The 24,421-nt window shown below is 36.2% G+C and overlaps 1 protein-coding gene across 5 annotated transcripts in view; it reads left to right on the forward strand.

Annotated features, from left to right (window-relative positions):
• The window catches only part of CEP44 (centrosomal protein 44), a 33,269-nt gene that overhangs the window by 6,737 nt on the left and 2,111 nt on the right, over positions 1-24,421 (forward strand). For 3 of the 5 annotated variants that reach the window (XM_066548289.1, XM_066548291.1, XM_066548290.1), the window contains exons 8-11: positions 2,629-2,698; positions 4,580-4,707; positions 4,961-4,998; positions 5,786-5,981. In XM_066548289.1, the coding sequence (XP_066404386.1) occupies positions 2,629-2,698; positions 4,580-4,707; positions 4,961-4,998; positions 5,786-5,894 (345 nt within the window). In that variant the 3' untranslated portion in view covers positions 5,895-5,981. Of the gene's footprint in view, positions 1-2,628; positions 2,699-4,579; positions 4,708-4,960; positions 4,999-5,785; positions 5,982-24,421 lie in introns of those variants that run through there. The other 2 variants (XM_066548293.1, XM_066548292.1) reach the window with 2 other exon arrangements.

The raw sequence follows: 24,421 nt of genomic DNA on the forward strand, positions 1-24,421 counted from the left end.
TTGGTCTGTTTCTGCCCTCCCTGCCTCCTGATGTGTTTTTGTCACTGGTTTTAAAAGTACAATCTGAATGCAAGTGCTGTTTATGAAGTTGATGGGTTTTTTTTTCTTAACTGTTAAATTCTGTTCTCTGAGACTTTATGAACCAAAGCTCGCCGTCTGTTCTCATTAGTAATGATTCAGTGTCATTTTATTTACTACTAAAGTTATAGAAGAAGGTTTTTGAACATGGAATCTTAATTCTCTACAACAGATAGTGACAAAAATGGATGGCATGCACAGTGGAAAATACAGGGTTAATCAAAAAGTTATTTCTTATTTTAGTCCTATGTGTAATTTATGGGTCCTTGAAATTTCTAGTCTAATCAGTGGGGTTTTTTCTCCTATTCCCACTCTCTTCCCCCACTTCCTATTTTTTGTCCGTGATGTTCATTGCATTTTTGAATGTGTGAAATCACTGCAGTCTTGATGTGGCTACATTTGGCATAGCAAATAAAGCCTCTGGTTGTGTTAAGACTGGGTTATTTTTCATGCTGTTGAAAGGTCCTTTTGTGCACATTATGTACTTTGATATATGTACACATGTAAATATTTTGAATTGCAGTGAACCATAGCATCACTTTGAAATTAATCATGTGATCCAAAAATTTCCCCTAATGTATCTCGTGTATCTTTCAGACACTGTCAGATGCTTTCCAGAAGTTGAAAATCCTTGTGGAAAATAGTTGATTGGTGTTGCATTTTTCTTTGCAGCTGTAAAACTGTTGAATTTATTCACAACCAGGAGCTCTGTGCATTTTGCTGACCCCAATAATTTGAAAATGTTGCTAATACTTGTATACAAGACATGTTTTACTATGTGCCTTGCAAGTGTGGTGGTTATGCAAAGTCTTGAAACAGACAGGTGTTCAAACTGATCACTAGGTTATTTCTAAAAGCTGGAGCTCAATTAGTAAGGATAGATATTCTCAATCACTTCAAAAAAAATTTTTAGGTTAGTAGTAGCTCATGTGATTTTACCATCTGAAATCAGATTCTTACAGATCAGTAGACATGTGTCCAACAAATACTACCAATGATAATATTTTTTTTTTCTCTGGCAGCAGTCTCAAGAGGCCTTCAGGTGAACAGCCACAGACAGTTTTTCTCCTGTTTCAAATGTATTCTTTTCAAGAAATTACTGTAGCAATGGGAAAGCTCATGTTTCTGACTAGACTTGTTCTTCTGTTTTTGTAACTTTGGTTTATTACTGCTTCACTAACATGTTTATTGCAGTTGTTCATATGATTGGACTAGTATTTGGAAAATACTCTCAAAAATATCACTGAGAAATTTCCAGTGATAATTATATTTCTGTACTGCATGTTACTGAAAGAATCCACCTGCAGAAACAAGTTCAGTTATAGTTTCTGTATGGCATTCTATATAGAAATATATAAGACTATATATATGTATACATAGTCTTCAAAGCAACTGTTTTACAATAGACATTTGAAAACTGCTGAGAAATAATCCTTTGGGCCACAGAATTGCTGCTTTTTTGTTTAATGAAATTGCATCCAAGTCGTGCTTCCCACATACAGAAACAATTCAGAATTATTCCTCTCTTACCCTTGCACTTTACAGGGAATTTTTGTCATCTAGCCAACATGGCAGGAACAGTAAGATTTGTCTTTTGCTGTTGCCAAAGTAGCAGCAGCTGTGCATTTAAGTTCTGGGAAAGTCTGAAAGCTACCAAATCCATTTCAATGAAAGGAATTGAACAGACATAGTCTCTGCAGATTCTAGTTTTGTGTTTTTTAAGAGATGGACATTATTACAGTTTTTTCCAGCATTTTCCCATACAATACCTACTATTTCTCCTTCATTAATTTATTTGGGTGTAGTATTCCCTGATTAGCTGATGCAGTTACTCCAGTATATAAAGTGACATATTTTAAAGGGTAAGGTATCAAATCATAATGATTACTCATTGGTAAAAAAAATTCTAGATGTTGTTTGAGGGTTTCATTTTTTTACTTTGAAATTAGAAAGTTGAACTCAAAAATACTATTGTTTTCTTGCTCATGAACAACCTTTTTAAAGTTACATCAAGTTAAACTTAGAATGTTTCTTAAAAGAGCCCTCTCTCATTTAGGAGCCTGGGAAACCAGCTTATAATAGCCTTCTGAGTTATAAGAATTTAGGTGCAGTGAATTTCAGTTAGTCTATAGGCTATTTTTTTAGGACTGAGGACTCTATATTTGAATATCAACTAGAAGTAGAAGAAGGCACACTTACTTTAAGCTAATGGCAACCAATGTTGAGATGAAATTATTAGTACAGGCTAAGACCATTCTGATTGTCCATTCTACTCATAAGTAAGTTTTATGCACTATATTTTGACCTGGTTTTGACCTCATCATGAACAGCAATATTGATGTTTTAAGAATATCTGTTAAATAAACTAGTATTTTAATGAAGTGCATTTATGGAAATGTTGAATTTTTTATCCTGTGAAGATATTTGTGCAGTGCCAACATGGTGTAGCAAGCAAATACACACATACCTGATACTTAAATATAGTTTTGTTCAGTCAGAAGATGATTTAAACAGGGTATATGGCTAAAATACAGTAAACTTGTATTTCAGAGAGACTTTCTTAAAGACTTCAGCAATATAAATCAAAAAAGAACTTCTAGTAGCATTCCAGTTTCCCTTGGTGAGTATTAATGATTTTCCTTTTAATTAATATAAATATGCTAAACATTTCTTGCTGACCTTGACTAAACATAGTTAAGTAGGTAACTGCAATTTAGTGACCTCTGAATTTAAAACCATCCTGCAGATAAGAAGTTAACCTCCTCATCATTTCATGTTTCTAACTTATTCTTTAGATGGTTTAGTTGCTATAGCATAGTAAGTAATAGTTTAAAATAGCTACTAAAAATATCAAAGATGCAAATTAAGGTTCTGTTACTAAAACTGTGAATAACAATACTGTCATTTGGACTTTAAAGCAGTTATCATCATGTTCTAAAAATGCACTGTTCTCAAGCACAAATGGAGTTATTTTTGCTGCCACTAATATCTTTTAGGTTGCTGTTTTCTTCTTTAATGGGGCTCAGACAAATAATGATTCATAATCTTTGTTGGTTTTCAACTCACTACTAAATGTTTTCTATATTTCATCTCTGAAGCAGTTAGCAGCTGTCTAACTGGCATTTTTGATAAACTTTCTTGTTTTGAAGAGAAAGTCAAAATCTTTTTCTTCTGTTTCCAACGTCTGTTTAATTTTGATAACCTACAAGAAGTAAACAAAGCAGACTTGAGTGGGAAAGAAGTTAAAAGCACTGCTCAGGCCATGAGTAATTCTTCTGTCTTCCTCAATGGTAGCTCTTTAGCCTTTAGCTCTATTAGCTCCCTCTGTTCTGTTCCTTGATTTGGCCTGTTTCCCTTGTGGCAGCTGTTATTCCTACCACCAGTGGTAAGGAGGATATTCTATTTTCCATTCTCACATATTATGCTTTTTGTCCAGTGTTGGGCTTTTGAATTGTAATTAAAAAGGAGTCTCAGTAATCCAGTTTCCATGGAAATTAGGAAGGCAGTTCTTGGTTATGTCAAAGATTGTTTTTATCATGGAGTCTGAGAAACGGGACCTTCATTTTACAGGACTCAGAAAGCTTGGAACATATTTACTTCCTGTGATAAGTTTAGTGGTGTGTTACTGACACTTGAGGACTTTATAGTAAGTAAACAGGCAGATGGTTTTTTGAAAGAGAATTTTCAGACTCCCCAAATTCTGAATTTGTTGTTTCTGCTTTTCTGAAATTCAGGAAATTTTAGGCATAAACATTATGAGGACAGTCTTAACTCTTTTATTTGAGAGTATAGTACTTGGGATCCTTTCCAGCTCTTTTTGGTTGTAGTACTCTTCAGAAATCACAGCTGTACCAAATAAAAAATATTTAATTTTAGGTATTTAAAAACAGTTTATTATGAATTTTAGATACAAAATAGTGTAGCTACGTTTGTTCCAAAGGTACGATGTATAGATGGTGACTTTACTAAAAATGGGTATGGGAGCACACTTTTTTTCGAGATACTAAATTCTCTTCCCTGACAATAGTAATCTAAAATTACAAAGAATATCACAGCTTCCAAATGAAAAAAAAAGAAAAAAAAAAGACAAAAATTATGCTACTTATAAGACAGGTTACTTTGCACAAATTAAAGACATGTTTGAGCAGGCAGTTTACAATAACAAATAATGTAAACTATATGAAATCACTATTAAAGGTTTGGCAATGTAATCAGATGTTCATAAGCTTTGATTTTACTCTAATCAGGAGAAAATAATCTTCTTAGTAATCTTTAGAATTTGCTTTTTGTATATTATATATATTATACATAGTGTCATTTGCACTTGTTTAAAAAATATGAGAAACCTATTTTGGACTCTCATAGTAGCTTTTTCCTTCCCCTCTCTAAACAATGCATTCTCTTCTATTATTGCCTACTGTAAATCACATTATTTGATAGCTGACCTTGCAAAAGAGAGCAAGAAGGCAAAGGTGACATAAAACTGAGCATTTCTCTATAGATTCAGAGAGGAATGAGGAGATGCCAGGGAGTCATCTTCAGTCGTCTGGATGCGGTTCACTGTTATCCACAGACCAATCTCCCAAAGACATGACCATTAATTCTCATGATCTGACAGACATTTCAAAGGTAAGTAAAGCTGGTGAATGCTCAGTTGATTTCCTTTGAGGTCAAGAGTACGAGTAAGCATTGGTTTTAGTTGTATATACTGATAGAAAAACAAGGAAACTATGCAAAACTACCTCTAGGTCTGTCTCATAAAAAATACTTATCATATGTAAAAACTGCTTAAAGTCACATTTTCTCTGAATTTAAATTGAAAGTCCATCTGAAGAATGTAAGCTTTGAAGAGTTCACTAACTATGTTGCCTTTAAATTGTAGGAGACAATAAGACAAAGAATGGAAAAGATAAGTAAAATGTAAGTAATAGGAAAGGGCAGCAGGAATTTATTTCCCAGGAGGGAGTTGTACTGGACTAAGGCGCACAGAGAATGTACATATGTGTTCCAAACCTCAAAGGTCTGTACATCAGGTGTGGCATTTCCTTATGGCTCTACTGGATAATAAATCCACTTACAGTTTTGTATTTGTGGGATGAGTCACTGTTTTGGTTTCTAAAAAGCAATAGAAAGCACTCTTAATAGTATTAACTAGAGAATAAAGAGTGTTTAGAATTTGGTCGATAAGAAATAGGAATATTATTTATTTCCTGATTGAAATTCCCTGGTACTTGCAATTTTTCTTCCTGAAAAGTACCTATTATCTTAACTGTTTTTTATTATTTAAGGAAATTTAAAACTAATTTCAGCCTAAGCATTATAATAACTGTATTAAGATGTATTTGATAATTATTCGGAGATCTAGAATAAATTTTTTTGTTATATTTTTATTATACTTGAAGAGAAATGTGTTGCTTTACCATGTTTCTTTAGCAAGAGATTTCTCTTCAGTAAGTGTGTGGCCTATAAAAAGCTCTAGCCTTTTCTGTAATTTTAATTTTATTGCTTCTTTTTTGTGCACTTGAGGCTCATTGATAAATGGTAGGCATTGAAAATAGAAACCAATTGCAGGGGAAAAGGGCGGGATGAGAGAAAACGTATGGGGTCATGCTGCTTATTAGTATTTTGGATAATTAGGAAGTTAAAAGCAAGTCAGTTATTTTGTACCCTATTTTATTAAGTGTATGCAAACAAAATTTATTTTCAGAATTGAAGAAACCTTCAAATTGTTCAAAACATCAAGCCCACCTCTGGGAATACCTGCAAGCACAGGTCTTCAGACCTGTTCTCTGCAGACTTACGGATACCAGAAATAATCTGTATGTTTGTACAGCATTTTTAATATATCGAATTTGTAATGATCACCAGTGCTTTTATTGCTTTGAATAAATATTTTACTCATGCATCTGTGTATTGATTTCCCTCCCCACGACCACAATTTTTGGTTTTAAAGACTGTTCAAATAGCTTCTTCCCCCTTCCTTGCACTTTTGTAAATTGAAGTCATTACAGCAGTGTATTCTTGTGTTGACATTTGTTAGCAGTGTGCTAAGTAATATGTTTTTTAAAGTGTGGGCTTGAGGACTGTGGTTTACATCCTGTTGGAAACATTCCAGCTGGAACTTGCATATTACACCCAAGAGGCATTCTTACATACCATCCTACCATCTGTACTCTTGAATAAGTTTTAATAAAAAACTTACATACACAGTTTCAAATATGTACCTTTTTTGCTGTTTTTTTTAAATTTTATTTTTAAATACAAGTTTTCATGCTGAGCTGGAGAGCACCAACACTTTATGGCTTCCATTAACACTGACAAAGTGGGGGTCATTTTGATCCTAAACACAAAAATGTGCAAGTAAGTCCACAGACTTTGACTGCAAGAGATGTGTTGAGTGTTTTAGTGCTCTTACCCAACACATTTTAAGACCAGCAGCACAGATGGAGACCAGTCAGTATACAAAGAAACACAACATTTTCATTATTTGAAGCCATATTAAGATTTCTGTTTAGACACATAAGTAGATATAAGACTTCCATAAACATATGATCAAACCATAGATGTGTGAGGCTTGGTTCGATTTATTTAATTGTTTATTGCTTTTTGTAAATTGGTAGCCTATCATATCAAGACTCCTTTGTGTTTTAATACTTCAGTTTAAAAGATTTTTGGAGTTTAATATTACAGACCAGTTGGAATTTTTTGGGGGGCAGAGTTTGCAGATGAAGGCAAAAGCAGCTGTGTAACATGCTGTAAAAAGTGATTTCTATGTTTTAACAATAATTATGATTTTTTTCTATAACCATATGGAATATAAATGGACTTTAATTTGCACAGAAACAGAAGAGTTTACGGCGATCTGTGATGTTATATAAACTAGTTCTGGGTTTTTTAGACTTCTGTGACTTCTGTGATTTTTCAGTTGTTTAAAAATAAAAGAACCTATAATGATTGGATCGTAGGAATGTGTTTTGCTCCTTAATTGAAAATAGGCCTTGCAAATCACTGTTCATTATTCTAACAATGAAATGAAATTATGTTGCCTTCTAAATGTTAGAACCAATAATGTCTTGAAATAGGACTACAGCACCATCTTGTGGAAATCTTTATTCAGTCATCAAAGAAGTAAAAATTAGTATTTCTGTCTGCTTTAAGCTGCTATGATCAAATATTTTGAATTATCTCTTATTTTTCCTCTTTGCCTTGAAGTCAGAGATGCTTTTACGTTAAGTAGGATATTTATTCTCTGTGATATTTGTTAAAAGAGTGTGGCAGGACAGAGAGGAATGACAGCTGTTTACTGATGCTATGGCAAAAATGAGAAGTCTTAGTATACTTGATTCAAATTACAGAGACTTATCATTGAATGCATCTGGGGAATGCAGCAAGTGTTAGAAAAAGCTCTTTCTCTCTGTGTGCAATTCAATGTAATTTATATTTAGTGCTATAAAATTGAAAATCCCAAGTTGTTAAATTATTTACTTCTTCCAGCAACATACACAGTACTTGAAAAGTTAAAACCAAGGATATGGACAAGCTGAAGTTTGAGCAGTGCATTATTGTCTTGCAAAGATTAATTTTTCTGGAGAAACAGGAAAATAAGATGATCAAAGTATTTTAGAAGCTACTAACTGTGGAAATTATTTAGTTACTTTGTATTAGAGATGCTTAAAATTCTTTACTAATCACTAGTGAACAGGGCTTGAAACAGCCTTTTTCTATCAACTACTTGTTTTGACAAGTTAGGCATCATTGCAAACAGTTGCAGTTATAATATATTCTACTTTAAAATAATTTATTTGCTAAATATTTACAGTTATCTTTTCAAGCACTTTATGCCACATATAGTTTCTCTTTAGTGGTTTTTTTTTTAGGATCTTTTTAAACTTTGTGTGGTGAAAATAATTTATAATCCTCAGACAGCAAATTATGCTTCCTCAGGGAAAGTATTATATCTGCAAAAATGGTTTAATGATAGTATTTTGCTTCTGTGGTCTCTGTGTGATAGAGATCTGTGTTGTGGTCTTTGTAGGATACTGGGGATGATGCACTCTTGTCACCTGTGCCAGATGAGCAGTCAATACAAGGATAGTTATTAAAACACTTCTAACTTGAGTGACCCAAATGGGGAAAAGAAGTTGTTCCAAAACTGTGATATTCCTTCTCCTGAGCATCCTATGACTTATTTGAGGAGTAGTAAAGTTAGTATCTGTGTTTAGGCAATGTGACCTTATCTGATAGAAAAATGCTGTATCAGTCATTGCAAAACTCATTCTCTAGACAATCTGGAGCAGATGCTTGATTTGGAAATGGTGAAGCTTTTTATTCTCTAGGAGCCAACTGCTCTAGTTAGAGGTTCACAATTAGCAGTAGTGTGGAGTACTGATGTTCTAATGCAGCATTGGGTGTTGGTTTTCCTCTCCCCTTTCCCTATGCAGTTATTTTAAAGAAAACTTATGCTGTAAAGCAAAATCACTTGATGATAGAGTGAAAAATCCACAGAAATATAATTTTTCCAATGTTAGGTTTATAATGATAAATTTTTAGCATAAGCAATGTCAAAGAATATTATGCCTCAGGGTATTTTAATCAAAGGTGAAATTCTATTTCTAAAACATTCTGCTAGGTCTTGATAAACTTTCACACTTGTGTGTCTGTTCTCTTACCTGGTGTTGCTGCACTGCATTGAGTGCATGTTGAAATATGAACTGGGATTAAGAGTTAGAGAGCCTTGAATACTTTCCATGAATGCTGAGAATAGTTTCACAAAGCTGAAGTTTTTGGCAGCTTAAGGGATTTCCTCCTAGTGCTGATCATTCCCATCTGTCTTTGTTATCAACTGTGTTTTGTAACTGATGTGACTTAAATATACCCTTCTGAAAATAAATAGTGAGGGGTATTGGTTGTATTTTTTTGGGTGGTCTTGTTTTTTGGGTTTTTTTTCCTCATTCACATTAGCTCTGCGATCAGTTTATGACATTGCATCCAAATGTTTGTGCCTGAACTTTCAGTTGGAGCAGCCTGCTGTGCTGTCAACAAGTAAGTGTGCAAGAGGAGAGAAAATGGCTCAAGTTGGTGTTTTACTGCTGAAAGATATCTCTCTGAGTCTGCAGGGTGCTAGAAGTGAAGAAGTTCCTGTGCAAAGTCCCAACGTACATATTCATGAAAGCTTGTTTAGTGTATTTTTGAATTGATTGAATGAAAGGGCAAATGTGTGTCTGAGAAAAACATGGAAAATAGGATTAAAGGAAATCTAAATCTACAATTTAGAATTGGGTCAGTTTTCAGAAGCAGAAATAGCTGTTTATTACATGTGCTTTTGTTTTTTTGTTCTTTTTTTTCCTTGGCCAGTTCTTTTTGATTTAGAGGCATATTTTTCATATGTTCAAAAATACCTTAAAAACTCAACCCATTCTTTGCTGTGTAAAATGACCATAAAATATATAGGCAAATACAAACCCAATCCTTGGAGAATATTCTTTGTAATCTTTTGTATTGTGGAATACATATGTATGAATATGTAACACATTTAAAATATTTCACATAGGCAATCATTGTACTATAAAAATAAGAAACATATTCTCCTTACAACTTTAGTTTAACTGTAGGAATAAACTAGGCAATATAGTTCATGGATTTTGAAGCATTTCATTGCTATCAATATAAGCAAGTTTCAATATGCAGGAAGACTCCTCATTTATTTCTTGCAGTGTGTGTTCATTTGCTCCATAGGTGATCAAGTAGAATGCACTGTGCCTTTCCTGTCGCACTGACTGATGGTCTGGCATTGCATAGTCTGTGTCCCTGTGTTGTTGCGTGAGACACTGATAGTGATTTCTTTGCCTGCTTGTTCCAAATGCAAAATTAAGAGATTCCCCTTGTTTTTCTCTTGAGTATGATGTGGTTTGGTTCATTGTTTATTCCCGCTTTAAGAATTACTTAGGCAAAAAGCCAGTGGGAAAAAATGTCGTCTGTTTTTTTCTTGTAATTGAAACCATCCCATTGGAACCTATTGAAGGAACTAAGGATAAGTTCATGAACTTACTTGAGCTTATGTATTAGTGGTAACTTAGGGTCCAGCTTCTTGTAGTTATAAAAGTGGTTGACAGCTGTGATAATTTCAGTTAAAGTAGTTGTGCTTTTGTGTGAACTACAGAAAAATAGGTGCTGATGTGGTAGAAGATTACTAGCCTGAATGCTTTATCAAGTTCCATTTTAAGCGGAGACATACCAATTTAACATCAGTGACTCAAATTTTCTGTAGGTTTTTTCTTATATCACTGTTGGAACATTTCTGTCATCTCTTTATTAGATATAGCCTTTTTCATGAAGATATGCCAGCAAACAATATATGGCTGTAAGTATTTTGTGACTGAATGTCATACTCAAAATGTAAATATTTTTGTCTGAAACTGACTTGGACTTTGTTGATGCACTGATCATAAGTTGTCTTGAATATAAAATATACAGAGGGAAGGGATACAATAGTTACATTATTTTAGCTTGGAAAGAGCAAAAGGTAATTTTTCTAGTGATTGAGAAGACACTGAGATTAATGTTATTTCATTGTTGTTTTAAAGGCTTCAGCCTTGAGTGAAAGTATTTTTGTTACAGGAATGTCTTTGATAAGTGTTTGGATTTTAAGTGAGTTTTTTGATGGTTTTGCCCTCATTTTAAAGATTGACATAAATATGTGCTAATACATATCTAGTAGTACAAGCAGCAGCAATGATCTGTGGGTGTTTTGGTAAGGTTTGTAAGCTTTCCTGTACAGGTATAGTTTCACCTTAGCAATACATGAAGATAAGTTATCTGTGAATCCCTTCTTGCTTAAGGAGAGAAGTTGTCTTGAGTAAAGAGCGAACTGAAGAGGTGAGGCCTTGAAATATCAAAACCCAGAATATGGAGGACTTTCCTGGTTATTAAAATAAGGTCCGCAGGAAATTCCTCTGGAGGAGATGAAAATGGAGCTACAAGGGAAGCAGGAAAAGGCTCTGGATGATCCAAAAAGTGGCTAGCAGGACATATTTTATTTAAGTCATGCTTTAAAAGTTACCTTCAGAATGTAGTGTGTCTGACAGCCAAGCAGCACAAAAAACCACTGGGGTGCATTTAATTAAAAGTATACTCATGTTGAGAACCATTTGAAATGAAAACAGCTCAAATGAGTAGGAAAAAATGCACTGTAGTATGGTGGCCATCTGCATAAGACAGGGTCAGGTACCGTACCCATATGAACAGACCAAGCGACCTTGTGACCTGTGGCTCCATACCTGTTACACAAATGATTAGATCAAAATCGTTTCCAACCTCCTCTGGGCACATCTGCTGTTATCTCAACTCTTCATGCCCTACATGGGGCACCAATTAAGGCTGTCATGGTTTAGGAATGGTATTCCCCAGTTCACTGCCTCCACTGAGACTCTCCAAAACCATACTGCTGCTTGTTCTCCCACTTTTGCCCTCCCCTTTCCTGCTGGGTGGGATGGAGTTGAGAATTGGAGGCAAAAAAGGCAAAGATCATGGACTGAGACAAGAACAATTTACTAGAAACAACAATGAGATAAGAAAAACAGTAATAGCAACAGGATTAATAACCAGGGGTTCAAAAGAGAGAGTGATTCCATGCAAAATGCTCACTGAGCCTAGAAGGAACCCCTTCTCCCTGGACAAGTGTGTCCCTTTCTCTGCCCTTAGCAATGAGGTGAGGTGATATAGAGTAACCTCCCTGTCCTAATCACACCCTCTCCCTGCTACTGCAAAAAATTAACCCTGTCCTGGCTGGAACCAGGATAGACAGCAACATGGCTTCAGCAAATGGTTTCATAAACGTTTAATCAATAAAAGGAGATGGAATGTGACAGTATCTTGAATCTTGTACAAATCACAGACCTGTAAATAAGAGGTGAAAACTTAATTTGACAGGTTATCTGCACGGGTGTCAGAGAGGGTTTTTGAGCTTTAGGTTATAGACCTTCAGACCTGTGCTGACTGACCTCAGCAGCATGCTTTAGCACACAGCTAACTTTAAAATGTCTGCCTAAGTTAAGCTGTCTTGGTTACTCATTTAGCTCCTCATTTACAGCGTCTTGCATTTTTATCACCATTTGAATCCCATCAGGCATGCTAACAGTATTTATTTCTATTATGCTTATGCATTTAATATTTGAGGGGGGAGGGGAGCGAAGAATGACTGGTGTGGGTTTTTTTTTCTGTCTACCTGAGTGAGGTTTAATGTGAACACTTAAAAAACTACAGCTGTACTCAGAAGCATATGGTAGCTCAGGTAATCACTCTAAGTCCATGTAAATAAAATTGCTAACTGTAGCCAGTGTGAGCATTCCTAAGTTATCAGTAACTTGAGGAGCTCAGGTCCTGACTCGTTTCTGGGGCTAATGTTGGGGTCAGCAGAGGCTGCAGGACCCAGGAAGTCCGTGAGTCAGAACACGCCAATCTCTGTTGCGGTTACTGCCCTCCTGCTGATAACCAGGCTGGTGTGGTGACTCCCGTCTTAACATCTTGGGCAGCAGCACATTCATCACAAACTGAATGTGAAATCTCAAGGTAAATGGTGCTCGTGTTATGCAGTTGAATTATCTCATGCATCCCACCATCACTGCTGTATGTGTGATTTTCTGTCTACCTATGGGAACTGAAGGGACAAATACATTTATAAATATCAATAAAATATTTGAAACATAATTAATACTAGTTTTTAACAGAAATGGTAAAGTCAAGTAAGGATAACCTGAACTCAAGGTTTCTATTTTTAAATGGGGCCAATGCTTTCCTGTTAAAAATTGAAGTAGTATTTGGAGTGATTTAAGAAATAATATCCTGTTTTCATGTAAAGTAAGCCTGTAGTTCAAGCAAAGATAATCACAGAATATCCTGGGGTGGAAGGGGCCCACAAAGATCATCATCCTGGCACTTTGAAGGACTGTTCCCAAGAATCAAATATTTTTAAATCTGAACATTAAGTCAGGCAGTTTGGTAAAGGGTGATTCTTTTTTGTTATTCAGTGCTAGTCATTGCACAAAATTAAAAGTTGACTCTTACCAAAGAGATCATAAATAAAACATATAAAGTAGGAAATGTATTTTCTATTTTGGTGCATTTTACTGGAAAATGTAGACAGACTTTTCTTCTATAATGTAAACAATTTAGTCTTTAAGCTACATTTTTTTCATGAAAGATTGACATTTGCTGCTTTTTCCAGATAACAGTAGCCAATGTTGTCTTATCAGGAAAAGGATTAGCTGCAGTTCTGTGAGTCATGGAGAAGATAAGAACAACTTTGAATAATGGAGCAATGGTGCTCCACAAGGTCCTTGTGTTTGAGAAAGATTAAACACCAAACTTCCCAATAATCTAACAATCAGCCTTTTTTTCCCCACATAAAATTTCTCAATCACTTAGAAATATGAACTTCAGATAAAGATGTTAAATTATAAAGCTTTATATGAAAATCTTAAGCTTTAAATCTTGAAAATGATAAAGCTGCCTGCAATAGAGAGACTATTTCACAATTATGTGGTTTTTTATAGAAGAAATTAAATTTATTATTAATGAACAATAATTTTTATTGTTCATGTGGGCCCTTATTTGTAACATTGAGTCTGTGTTCCCTCTAATCCTTCTAATTTAATATTTTCAAATGTCTAAGGAAAGATATCGAAAAATATGGTCTTAGAATCTCTATAGAAATAGCTGGGTTACATTTCTTGCATCTCTAAATGTCTATCTACCCTCTTGCTAGGCAAGATTTTCTTGATGCCAATGAGGAATGCATTACTGCACATGATTCCAGCTCTCTTGCTATTATAATTAGTATGTATGTCATTTAGTCCTTATTGCATGTTCAGTTAGAACTGGTTTTGTAGCTGAAAGGGAGTTTTACTCCCCTTTCACTTCCCTTTCTTGTATCTGGCCTACTAATGTTTTCCTTCTTTGCAGGTCAAAGCTATGCTTTTCTGTTTCAGAAACTGCTTCTTCAGTTTAATGCCTGGATTACATATCTGGGGGAAGAGAGAAGAGCAAGCTTATTGTTTCTGCTACCAGCACTACAGCTGATTATCCTTTCTAGTTTTGTCTTAATATATTTAGTTTTTGTTGAAAAAGAAAAAGATCAACACTGCCCATACTCTAGTCTGAGCAGAAGTCATTTTGTGATTATGTGAAAAAAAAATATCCCAAAGCAGGAAGAAATGTCAGAAATACTGTTTTGGCTGTATTATTGTAACATGGCTTTTAAGATACCTGTTGCTCCAAGCCCTTGTGTTAACTTTTTTTGAGCATTACCCTTAAGCAATTTTTTTAATGGGGTTTATGACTGTGTCAGGTCAATCTGTGAGTATTTTACTTGCTAATACTTTCTTTTATGCCTTGAATTTCAGAAAGAGACAGCTATTGTTGTGATGGATTTTGTTTTCCAGTGAATCTAGGAACAAGGGAGAGAATAAATGAACAGGTTTAGTCAAGTACCATGGCAAAGGTGCTGTTCTTGTTACCTCATTCCATTCTATTGGTAGAGATTCTGTGTAACTAAATTATTAGGATAATTTTTCAAAATTGTTCACAGGGGACATTGTACAGGCTCTTGCAAAATGTGTACTGTGAGAGAGGTCATGGTCCAGAAAAGGTAAATCTGGGAAATATTCCATGGAAGCTGTAGATAAGCATACTAGTAAGATTTTGACTATATTTGCATAATTGGAGGGAAACAGTAGAGACAAAATACATAAACAGCAAACATCAAGTATGAAAACAATGTTTGCAGAACAGGAACAGGTCAATAGGAAAGGAACCTGAGTATTTCCAGTGTAATTTAGATAGGTAGATGTTAGCTTGAGATTCTGTATAATCATACAAATACATTCTTGACTTCTGTTTTCTGTTTGAAACCGGGATTCTTCAAAGCAAAATGTGATGTCTCTGATATTTTCCAAAGGGGCTATTTTGCCTCTGTGCAGTGAGATACTGAATGTCTAGTATCTCATTTTTGCATAGGGAGAATCAACTTAGAACTCATTGCAAAGTTAGATTTGTCATATATCTTGTTTAATGTTTGTCAACATTGATCTATTTCAGCAAATTGCTTTTTTCACTCAGTATTTTCAGTAAATATCTTTTTTAGCATTTCTGATCTTAGCAGTCTGAATATTATCAGCCAGAATGATGCTAACACAAGATTACCACCCTTTCCAGAACATTTATGAGTACAATTGGATGTGGTATTTCTACTTTATAACAGTAGGAGCAGTACACATTAAGTCTTTGTCCTAGCAGCCTCTTTTAAGTTTTCTTCAGCTTCGTGTTGACCCTTAACACAATGTCATTCTAGAAATTTCAGAGAATTGTCTGAAAGAAAAATTCCCCTAATTCAGGAATGTCTACAGTCATCAGAACCTCTTTGAAATTAGACTTCTGTATCCCTGTATTTCTCTTTCTTTACTTGTTCCTCCTGATTTATCCAAACAAAACAGTTTTATATTTTCCTTTTCTTTTTTACCTTCCTTAGGGAAGGTAAAGGAACATTGGGTTCTTTTTGGCATGTTAGGTCTATATGAAATGTGACCTGTAATGGAGAATATTGAAAACATAATATTAAAAAGAAGTTCTCACCTAAAAATCCCATTCAAATGAAGATGTTGAAGAAGGGTTCTGCTTCTCCTTTTCAGTCCTTTGAGGGTATTGTATACCTAATGTTTATATGACATGAAGAAAATTAGGCATTTGTCACAGAAAAAAAATGATGGATTCTAGGAAATGGGCATAGCTGTCACATAATTGCAGCACAACTTTGAGTGCAGCATCCTTCAAAGGGAATTGAATTTCATACTGCCAGTAGTGTAACATTATTTGGTACTTAATTAAACTTTAACTTGGAGGTAATGATTTTAGATTTAGACTCCCATTAAAAAGATAGACACCTTAAACTGACCACTCAGCTCACTTAACCATGGTGTCTGTTTCATATAAAATACTTCATGAATTTTTTTTCCTCTTTCTTTGGGTTTCTGAGGCCCTTTCTGGCCCTTTCTTTAACAACTTGTCTGCCTGAGACCTTAGGGCTACACAGGAACCTCTGATGAAATTGAGGAAGATTCAAAGCTCCTTACATAGCTAAAATTGCATCAGATGACCTGTGAGAAACAGGTATCACTGCAAATTCAAGTTAATGTTAAGATTCCTGTCAGCAAAGGCAATCATTTAAGCCCTTTCTTGCAAAGCAACAAAATAAAGTATTACTCAAACATCTGTCAGCAGAGACTTGAGGTCTAACCCTCAGCTAAGCTAGAAACCCATAATGAGGGACACCTGGTCCAAACTGCTTTTGCTTAGACAAAGCTTCAGCACTTCTTTGATATATTGGTAGGCCACACTTGTGACAATAGAAATAATCTGTCCAGCCTAATTTATGCAGTCTGATTAACTCTTCTTCATTAGGTCTTGCTGTTTATCTTCACATTATAAAAATTTTCTGCATCCGAATGTATTGTGCCTTTCTTTAAAATGGTTCAAATTTGAAGTGCTAGTTTTCACTTGTAACACAGTTAAGCATTTAATAATTCTGAGATAAGTAGAAGCTTTCTGATCACCTTTCCACACTTATGTACTATAACAAGCCAGCAGAATCCACTTCCTTCCTTTTCTAAAATGGTCAATATTCTACTATTTATCCATTATATTCTCTATGACGACTTCCTCTGCTTTAATGTGCATGTTTGCTAATTCAATCTTTGACACAGGATGGGTCTATTTCCTTTAGATTCCCCATCTTTTTAGGTACTCAGGTGCTTCTAGAAGTTTTTCAAAGCTCAGGTTTTTCTGAAAGCTGAGAGCTAAGAAATAAGACTTCACATTGCATTTCCAAATAGGGCAAAAGGGGAAAGGTGAAGGGCTGTTTTTAACAGTGGATAATCATTGTCACCTCAACAGGGAATTTAACTGCTGCTCTTGACTTGAGATAGGATAGTTCATTTACTTGGAAAAAGCATAAGAAAGGCCACTAACAGTTGTTTATAGAGCATGATCGATGTCACCTTATAATTACTGATATTCTACTGATAGTAGCCTGAATCTTAGAGTTGTCTTGGGAAATAAAAAAGCCAGAGTCCCACGGAAACATGATTTTTGTCTCATTTTTTTTCCTCTTCTATTAAATGGTGCTACTGTTAAAAAGCTTTTAAGTAAATACCTAATTAAAACTATTGCTGAACCTGAAGATATTTTATGTTGTTATTCATTTTGTTATTCAAATTTGAATTTTATGGGTTTCTTATATTGTGAAAAACTTGTGTTTTCTCTTGTAGCCTTTTTGTAGGGATTCCTACTTCTTTGTTTCAAGCACTATCTAGAAACTCTTGAGAATAATTTAAATTGCCAATTGTTTAAGGAGTGGATCTCTCTTGTGGTATCATAAGGGAGGATATTTTTTTGAAAAGTGAGTACATACAATTAGAATCCTTAATTTCTCAACCACGTAGATAGAAATCCTGAGGGACCTTAAAGATCATCTAGATCCAGCCCATCTGCCATGGACAGGGGCACTTTCCACTAGACCAGGATGCTCAGAGCCCCATCCAGCCTGACCTTCCAGGGGTGGGGCATCCACAGCTTCTCTGGGAAACTTGTGCCAGTATCTCACCACCCTCAGAGTGAAGAATTTCTTCCTAATAGCTAATCTAAACCTGCCTTTCTTTAGAATTTGAAGCCATTCTACCTTGTCCTGTCACTACATGCCCTTCCAAAAAGTCCCTCTCCATCTCTCCTGCAGGCCCCCTGGAGGTACTGGAAGGCTGCTTAAAGGGCTGCTCAGAGCCTCCTCTTCTCCAGGCTGACCAACCCTAATTCTCTCAGCCTGTCTCCAAAGGAGAGGTGCTCCAGTCCCCTGAGCAGCCTTGTCATCTCCACTGTACTTGCTCCATCAGGGCCGTGTCCTTGTTTTGGGATCCCAGGGCTGGGTGCAGCATTCTAGGTGTCACCGTAGCAGAGCAGAGGGGCACCATCCCCTCCCTCAGCTTGCTGGTCACTGTTCCTTTGATGCAGCCCAGGATGTGCTTGGTTTCTGGGCGGCAAGTGCACATGTCTGGGTCATGTTGAGCTTCTTGTCAACCAGAGAAAGCAATCTGTGATCAAGGAAGGTCTTGGCAAGCAGTTTATCAGCACTATTCAGGCAGTCAAACCCAGCACCGTGTCTGTAGAGCATTTAAGTTAATTTTCCTTCTAATTAAGTAAACCTGAAGTATATCAGGGAAGGTTTACTTTCCTGGAATTGAAACATAGAACATAATGTAAGTGACTGAGTTGCTCACTAATTGAAGCAATCAGTCAAGATAATGAGGGAGGATTTTCTAGTGAGTGGTAGTGGTGGTTAGGGGGTAGGGGAGACATTCAGAAATTCCTTGAAAATAGAAACATAATTAGTGGGTACAGACTCAGAAGGATTTGTGTTAGGTTTGGCAGTGAAGAAGTTGTGCACTCTGCACTCAGGAATGATATTTAAAAAGGTTGTTGCTTATGTTTGTTGTACTGAACTGTTTTATTCTCTCACAAAGCAAGTTTTTCTGATATATGACAACTACTACAGAATAACTACTGGCTTAAAATGGAAGAGTAACTGCAATTCTAATTTAAATCGAATTGTTACTTAAGGGTGGAAATTCTTCTTGCTTGCTGTAGTTCTTACAAGTAAGTATGTGATCTGGATGGTGTTCAGCACTCATTAATCATGTTTGCATACCCATTTTACAGCTGGATTTTCAAATCTGGTATTAAAGTTCATTTAACATGCCTTCCAGAAAGTAAATATGTCAGTAAGTTTTGCTTGGTTTTACATACTCATTCTTCAGGTAGGTCAACTTGGTACAAATCTATACTGCATTCAAACTTTGCTCAGAGTTGGTCAAGACTAGTTTCATTTCAGATTATGGAGTGATTCAGGAGCACCTGGAGCCAAGATTTATGTCTTTACCTAAATTTTGAAAGTACTGTGTTTTTATAGCTCTTTAGAGGAAAGGCAGGAACTGCATTAACACTTGTTAGAGCAACAGTTAATGCAATGCTGACTAGAATTTAACCCTCTCACATATTAATGTTAAAATGTCAAAAAAAAAAAAGGGGAGGGGAGAGGGGAAATAAGAAATAAGTTTAAATATTTGTTCTTGTGAAATTACTTATTCTCCTTTAGTTAGGAAGTAGTCAAGTTTAAAACTTTTGTGAGACATTATAGGAATGTGAAGAAGGTTTGCTTCTTTATTGGCTGCTGATCTGGTATGAAAAGCAAAGACCTCAAGTCCCCATAGAAGTTATTTCACTGGAATAAGTATGTGAATATTTTAAAGCCTAAGAGGTTTTGTACACCAGTCACAGACTGATGTATTTCTCAATTGAAATATCTCATTGAAAATTACCCTTTGGTTAGCTTTTTCTTGTGCCAGAGAGATTCAGACCCAGTATGTTAGAAATCTAGATTTCAAGCTGCAAGGATTTGAAAAGATCTAGCTTTGAGTGCTTCTGTATAGCAATGCTATATCATTTAGAAAAATTGTGTCTGCATAATGTTGTACACATATTTAAATCCTTTCTCAGAGCTGATGAAAATTACAGTGTCTAGCCTCAGGTCCCATAATCTACACTGTGTAATTTCCTTGCTTAAAGTAGAGACTAGAAGGCCACGAGTTATAGAAGTTCTGGCAGGTTGCAGCACTCCAGCCTGCTTTTCTAAACTGTTAAATAGTGAAATGATACCATCTTTTGCTTTCTTTAGAAAATTTCAATCAGCTGGAATTGTTGTTCATCACTGACAGCACTCCATTCAGTATCATTTCACTTGAGTCAGGGTGATAAATCATACTCTGCAATTTCTCTCAAGAATATAAAACCATTCCAACACTACATCTGTTAAGAATATAATGCTTGTCTTTCTATGCAGCAGAATGTAGATTTAATCACTGCAGCACCATTTAGAGGTGTCCATTCATGGATTTGGATATTTTGACTAAGCAAGATGGGTTACTTTCTGAATAAGAAACAGATATGTCTTGGGATAATCTCTTCTATTCAAGATCTTTTCTCTACGAAAAGAGATTTTGAGATATACTTGTTTAAAATACCTTCAGTAACTTGAAAGCAACAAGTGTTTCCAGTGTTTCTGCAGCTGTGTGAAATGTTTTGCACCTCAAAATGAAGGTGATGAATTATGGTTACACAAAAGGAGCAAGCAAATTCTATTAAAACAGTCAGCAAAAGTTGCTTTTGTAACTTCCTTGGAAATGATAAAAAATTTCCTGTTAGAAATTGCCACAAAATAAATGAAAAATTATGTATTTGAATTTTCATTTATTTTTATGACAGTACTGTGTTGCATTATTTTTGTCTGCCTCAATAAATATGTTCTGGAGAAAACCAAATTTTTTCAGGTATTAGAGTGACCTAACAAAAGTTGACAAATCTTATCTAAACATTCTTTTCTTGCCTAAATCCCCATGACTCATTCATACATTATCTTGTCTCCTCAACCTGTATTCTTTGTGCCCCCTATCCTAATTTGTGCTCTGGACAGGTTTTACCCCTGTGCAGCCAATGTGACCCTATGGTGGTCACAGTCTGCATGCTCTGATTTGGGTTAGACCCAATCTGTCCAAATAGACTGAATACCTTTCAGTAGTTTGAATGTTTTAGCTCCCCCATATCCAGCAGCTGGCAAACTCTTTTTGTTAAATCTGATCCATTTAAATTTAATGAGAGATATCTGTAAATTTACCAAATTGATAAAAAATGAAAAAAAAAATCTAGTTTCACTTGAAAACTTTTGCACTAGCTGCATGCTAGCACTTTTGCTAGCATGCCATTAGTGCGAAATTATTTTTATTGTGTACATTATAATGTTGTAATTGTTTGTACTTTTAATTTTACACTGACTGTAGTTTGAACAAAATGATGATCAACTTAAATAAGGATGCCTAAGCACAAAGCTATCTCTCAAGAGCCACCAGAATTCAAAATAAATATTAAAATATAAATTCATATAATCTGGAGCTTGATAAACTTGAATATCTCTTTTTGTCCAGACCTAACCAGTACTGAGAAGCTTTTCACTTGGTCATTATCCAAAACCAACCAGCTCATTTACAGATATTCCCTTGGGGATTGGTCTGATAGATGTCCATGGAGCCCTTAGGACACTGATCAAGAAAGGCTGGTGGCAGGATTGCATGAGGGAAAGGCTCTGGATATTGTCTACCTGGACTTCAGCAAAGCCTTTGATACTGTCTTCCACAGCATTCTGCTGGGAAAAACCTGGCATCCCACAGACTGGGCAGTTCACTGGCATCCCACAGATGCACAGTTCACTGGGTTAAAAACTGGCTGGACGGTCAGGAGGAGAGTGGTGGTGAATGGGGCTACATCCAGTTTTCAGGCAGTCACTAGTGGTGTCCTCCCCTGAGGCCTGGCCTGTTTGGTATCTCTCTGATGAGGGGATTGGGTGACTCTGATTTCTGAGGGAATATTGATCTGCCAGGGGGCAGGCAGGTTATTCAGCAGGATCTGAACAGACTGGGTCATGGGCCAAGGCCAATTGTCTGAAGCCGAGCAAGGCCAAGTGCCAGGTTTTGCCCTTGGGTCACAATGACCCCGTGCAGCACTACAGGCTGGGGCCGACTGGCTGGGAAGCTGCCCAGAGGAAAAGAACCTGGAAGTGCTGGTTGACAGCATCTGAACAGGAGTCAGCTCATGTTCAATGGAATCCTGGCCTGTATCAGCAATAGTGTGGCCAGCAAGACCTGGGTAGGGACTGTCCTCCTGTACTGGGGAGGACTGGTGAGGCTGCACCTCATGTACTGTGTCCAGTTCTGGGCCCCTCACAACACAAGGGACATTGAGGGGCTGGAGTGTATCCAGAGAAGGGCAATGGAGCTGGGGAAGGGTCTGCAGGACAAGTCTTGTAAGGAGTGGCTGAGGGAGTTGGTGTTGTTTTGCCTGGAGAAAAGGAAGCTTGGGGGAGACCTTATTGCTCTCTACAACTCCCTGAAAAGAGGGTGTAGCCAAGTAGGGGTTGGCCTCTTCTCCCAAGGAAAAAGTGACAGGACAAGAGGAAATGACCTCAAACTGCATAAACAGAGGTTAACCTGAGGCATCAGAAGGAATTTCTTCATGGAAAAGGTTGTTAGGTGTTGGAACACTTTCCAGCATCAGGGTGGTGGTGAGTGTTCAAGTAACTGGATGTGGCACTTAGTGCTCAAGTTTAGTTGACAGTGTGGTGATTGGTGAAAGGTTAAACTTGGTGATCCTGGAGATCGTTTGCAACTTAAATGGTTCTGATTCTGTGACTTGCCTTTTGTGTTATGGCTTAGGACATGCTGTAGTTTTCTCAGTGGTGGGAATAGAAATATGTGTCTCTACTTTCAGGAATTGTCTTAACCACCTGTCTATAGAACAGTTCTTATAAGAAATGTGATTTGGTGTTTTTTTTCCTGCTTCACAAAACTTTTCACTTCTCAGTGCATTATATGTGCAGCTATAAGGTAAGCAGTCTTGGGAAAGGCAAATGGAATGTAAACTGTCTCTCTGAGAGCTTCCTGATGACTAGACCAGAATTTCATAGATTTTTTTGTCATTGTGGCCCAGACAATTTCCTCTGGATTACTTTATAGATGTCATCACCACATGTGTTTTAAGGAAAAAATATCTTCCTTCCAATAATAAGCAAGTACTTGTAACTTAGTGTTTTCTTTTGTGATCACAAATGGAGAGAGGCATTTAACTGGAGGTAAAACACCTAAACACAAAAGATTTTTTTTTTGAGAGTTTTCTATTATTGGTTTATTTCAGGGAGCAGCTTAAAGGAAGCAAGGAATGGCTGAGGTCAGGGAGGAAATGCATGGGAACATCTTAAACTGGCTTTACTGTCTGAAGACAAGACAATGAATCATGTAACTACACTCTAATACAGATGTTTGTATTCCTTTGAGGGAGGAGCTGGTGAAGTGCTTAAGTAGTTCTGCAGCACCTCTAAACTTTTTAGATGTGAAATAACAATTTATTGGCCTGTGGAGTGCTTCACAGTCCCTATCAGAATTATGTACTCTCAGCAGTACAAAAAAAAAAAAAATTATTTAATACCTTTGCATGTAGTCCCAAATGTAAAGCTGCATATTTTCATAACCAGCAATCAATGTATTAAAATATAGGTAATATAGATAAAAACCCAAACAAACAAACAACCTCTACAAAACCCAAGTTACATATAACCCAAGAGATAAGTATGTTGGATACAGTCTGTGGGTTACTTCTTTCTTTTTTTTCCCTCCAAGAACAGTTTTAAAACAAAAGCATAAATTTATCACCCTTGGCCAAAGAGTTCATATTCAGGGAAGACATTTTGTGGGGAATGAACTCTTCCCCTGCCACCATGCACTGGAATCTCAAATGCTTTTCTGACTTGGGACCTCTGTCAACACATAAATACAGAGGAAAACAAGCAAGATTAGCAAGAGAGTTGTAAATACTTGCTTAAATGAGATGGGAAAATGGGGAAAATTACTTAAGGAATATCATTTTATGATAGATACTTGCAGGTGGTGTGTATATTTGCTGTTCTTCTTGAGAAGTTTTTGCCAAGAGAAATTATATGCATCAACTACTTTCCCTGATTTAATTTAAATTTAAAGTGTTTTACTAATTTTGTCTCCATTCAGATGGCACAAACAATTAAAATGAAGTTGCCTTCATTTGCAAAGATCACACTTTGTTCTGCTTTTCTCTGAACTGTTTCATGTTTTCTTTCTATTTTTCAACTTATTTTTTTTCAGTTGTCTTTTGAACACATGCTTACCTGCTTTAGAGGATCCAAAGCTGCTAATAAAAACACCCCATAATATATAACAGATGCAGAAGTGAATATAAGTGGAAACAGTTGAATAAGGGGAGCAGACCCAGAGCTGTCATCAAGCTCTTCATACTCACTAGATTTTTTTCACCTGCTCATGCAGTGCTTGCTCAAGACCTTTTGTCAGTGACTATATGTTTAATCTCTCACCATTTCCCCCCCTCCACCTCACAGGCTTTTTCTGAAAGTTTGGGAGTATATTAAATTCATCTTTAAATCCTGCTAAATGTGCTAAACAATGTAAAGTGGTTGCCATTAAAAAGACAAATATGTGTGCTGCCAATATTTTAAATAGGACCTCCTTCTAAAATCTGTCCTTGGAGACTTTCTGGAATCCTTCCAGCTTTAGAGAAACTGGTGTGGAAGGGTGTATGTCAGCTTGGTGAGGAGACCATTGGAGGGCTAGGAAATCTTTTGACTACTTTTCTTTATAAACAAAATGCATTT

The sequence above is a fragment of the Molothrus aeneus genome, chromosome 4 (genome assembly GCF_037042795.1).
Source record: "Molothrus aeneus isolate 106 chromosome 4, BPBGC_Maene_1.0, whole genome shotgun sequence".
NCBI lineage: Eukaryota > Metazoa > Chordata > Aves > Passeriformes > Icteridae > Molothrus > Molothrus aeneus.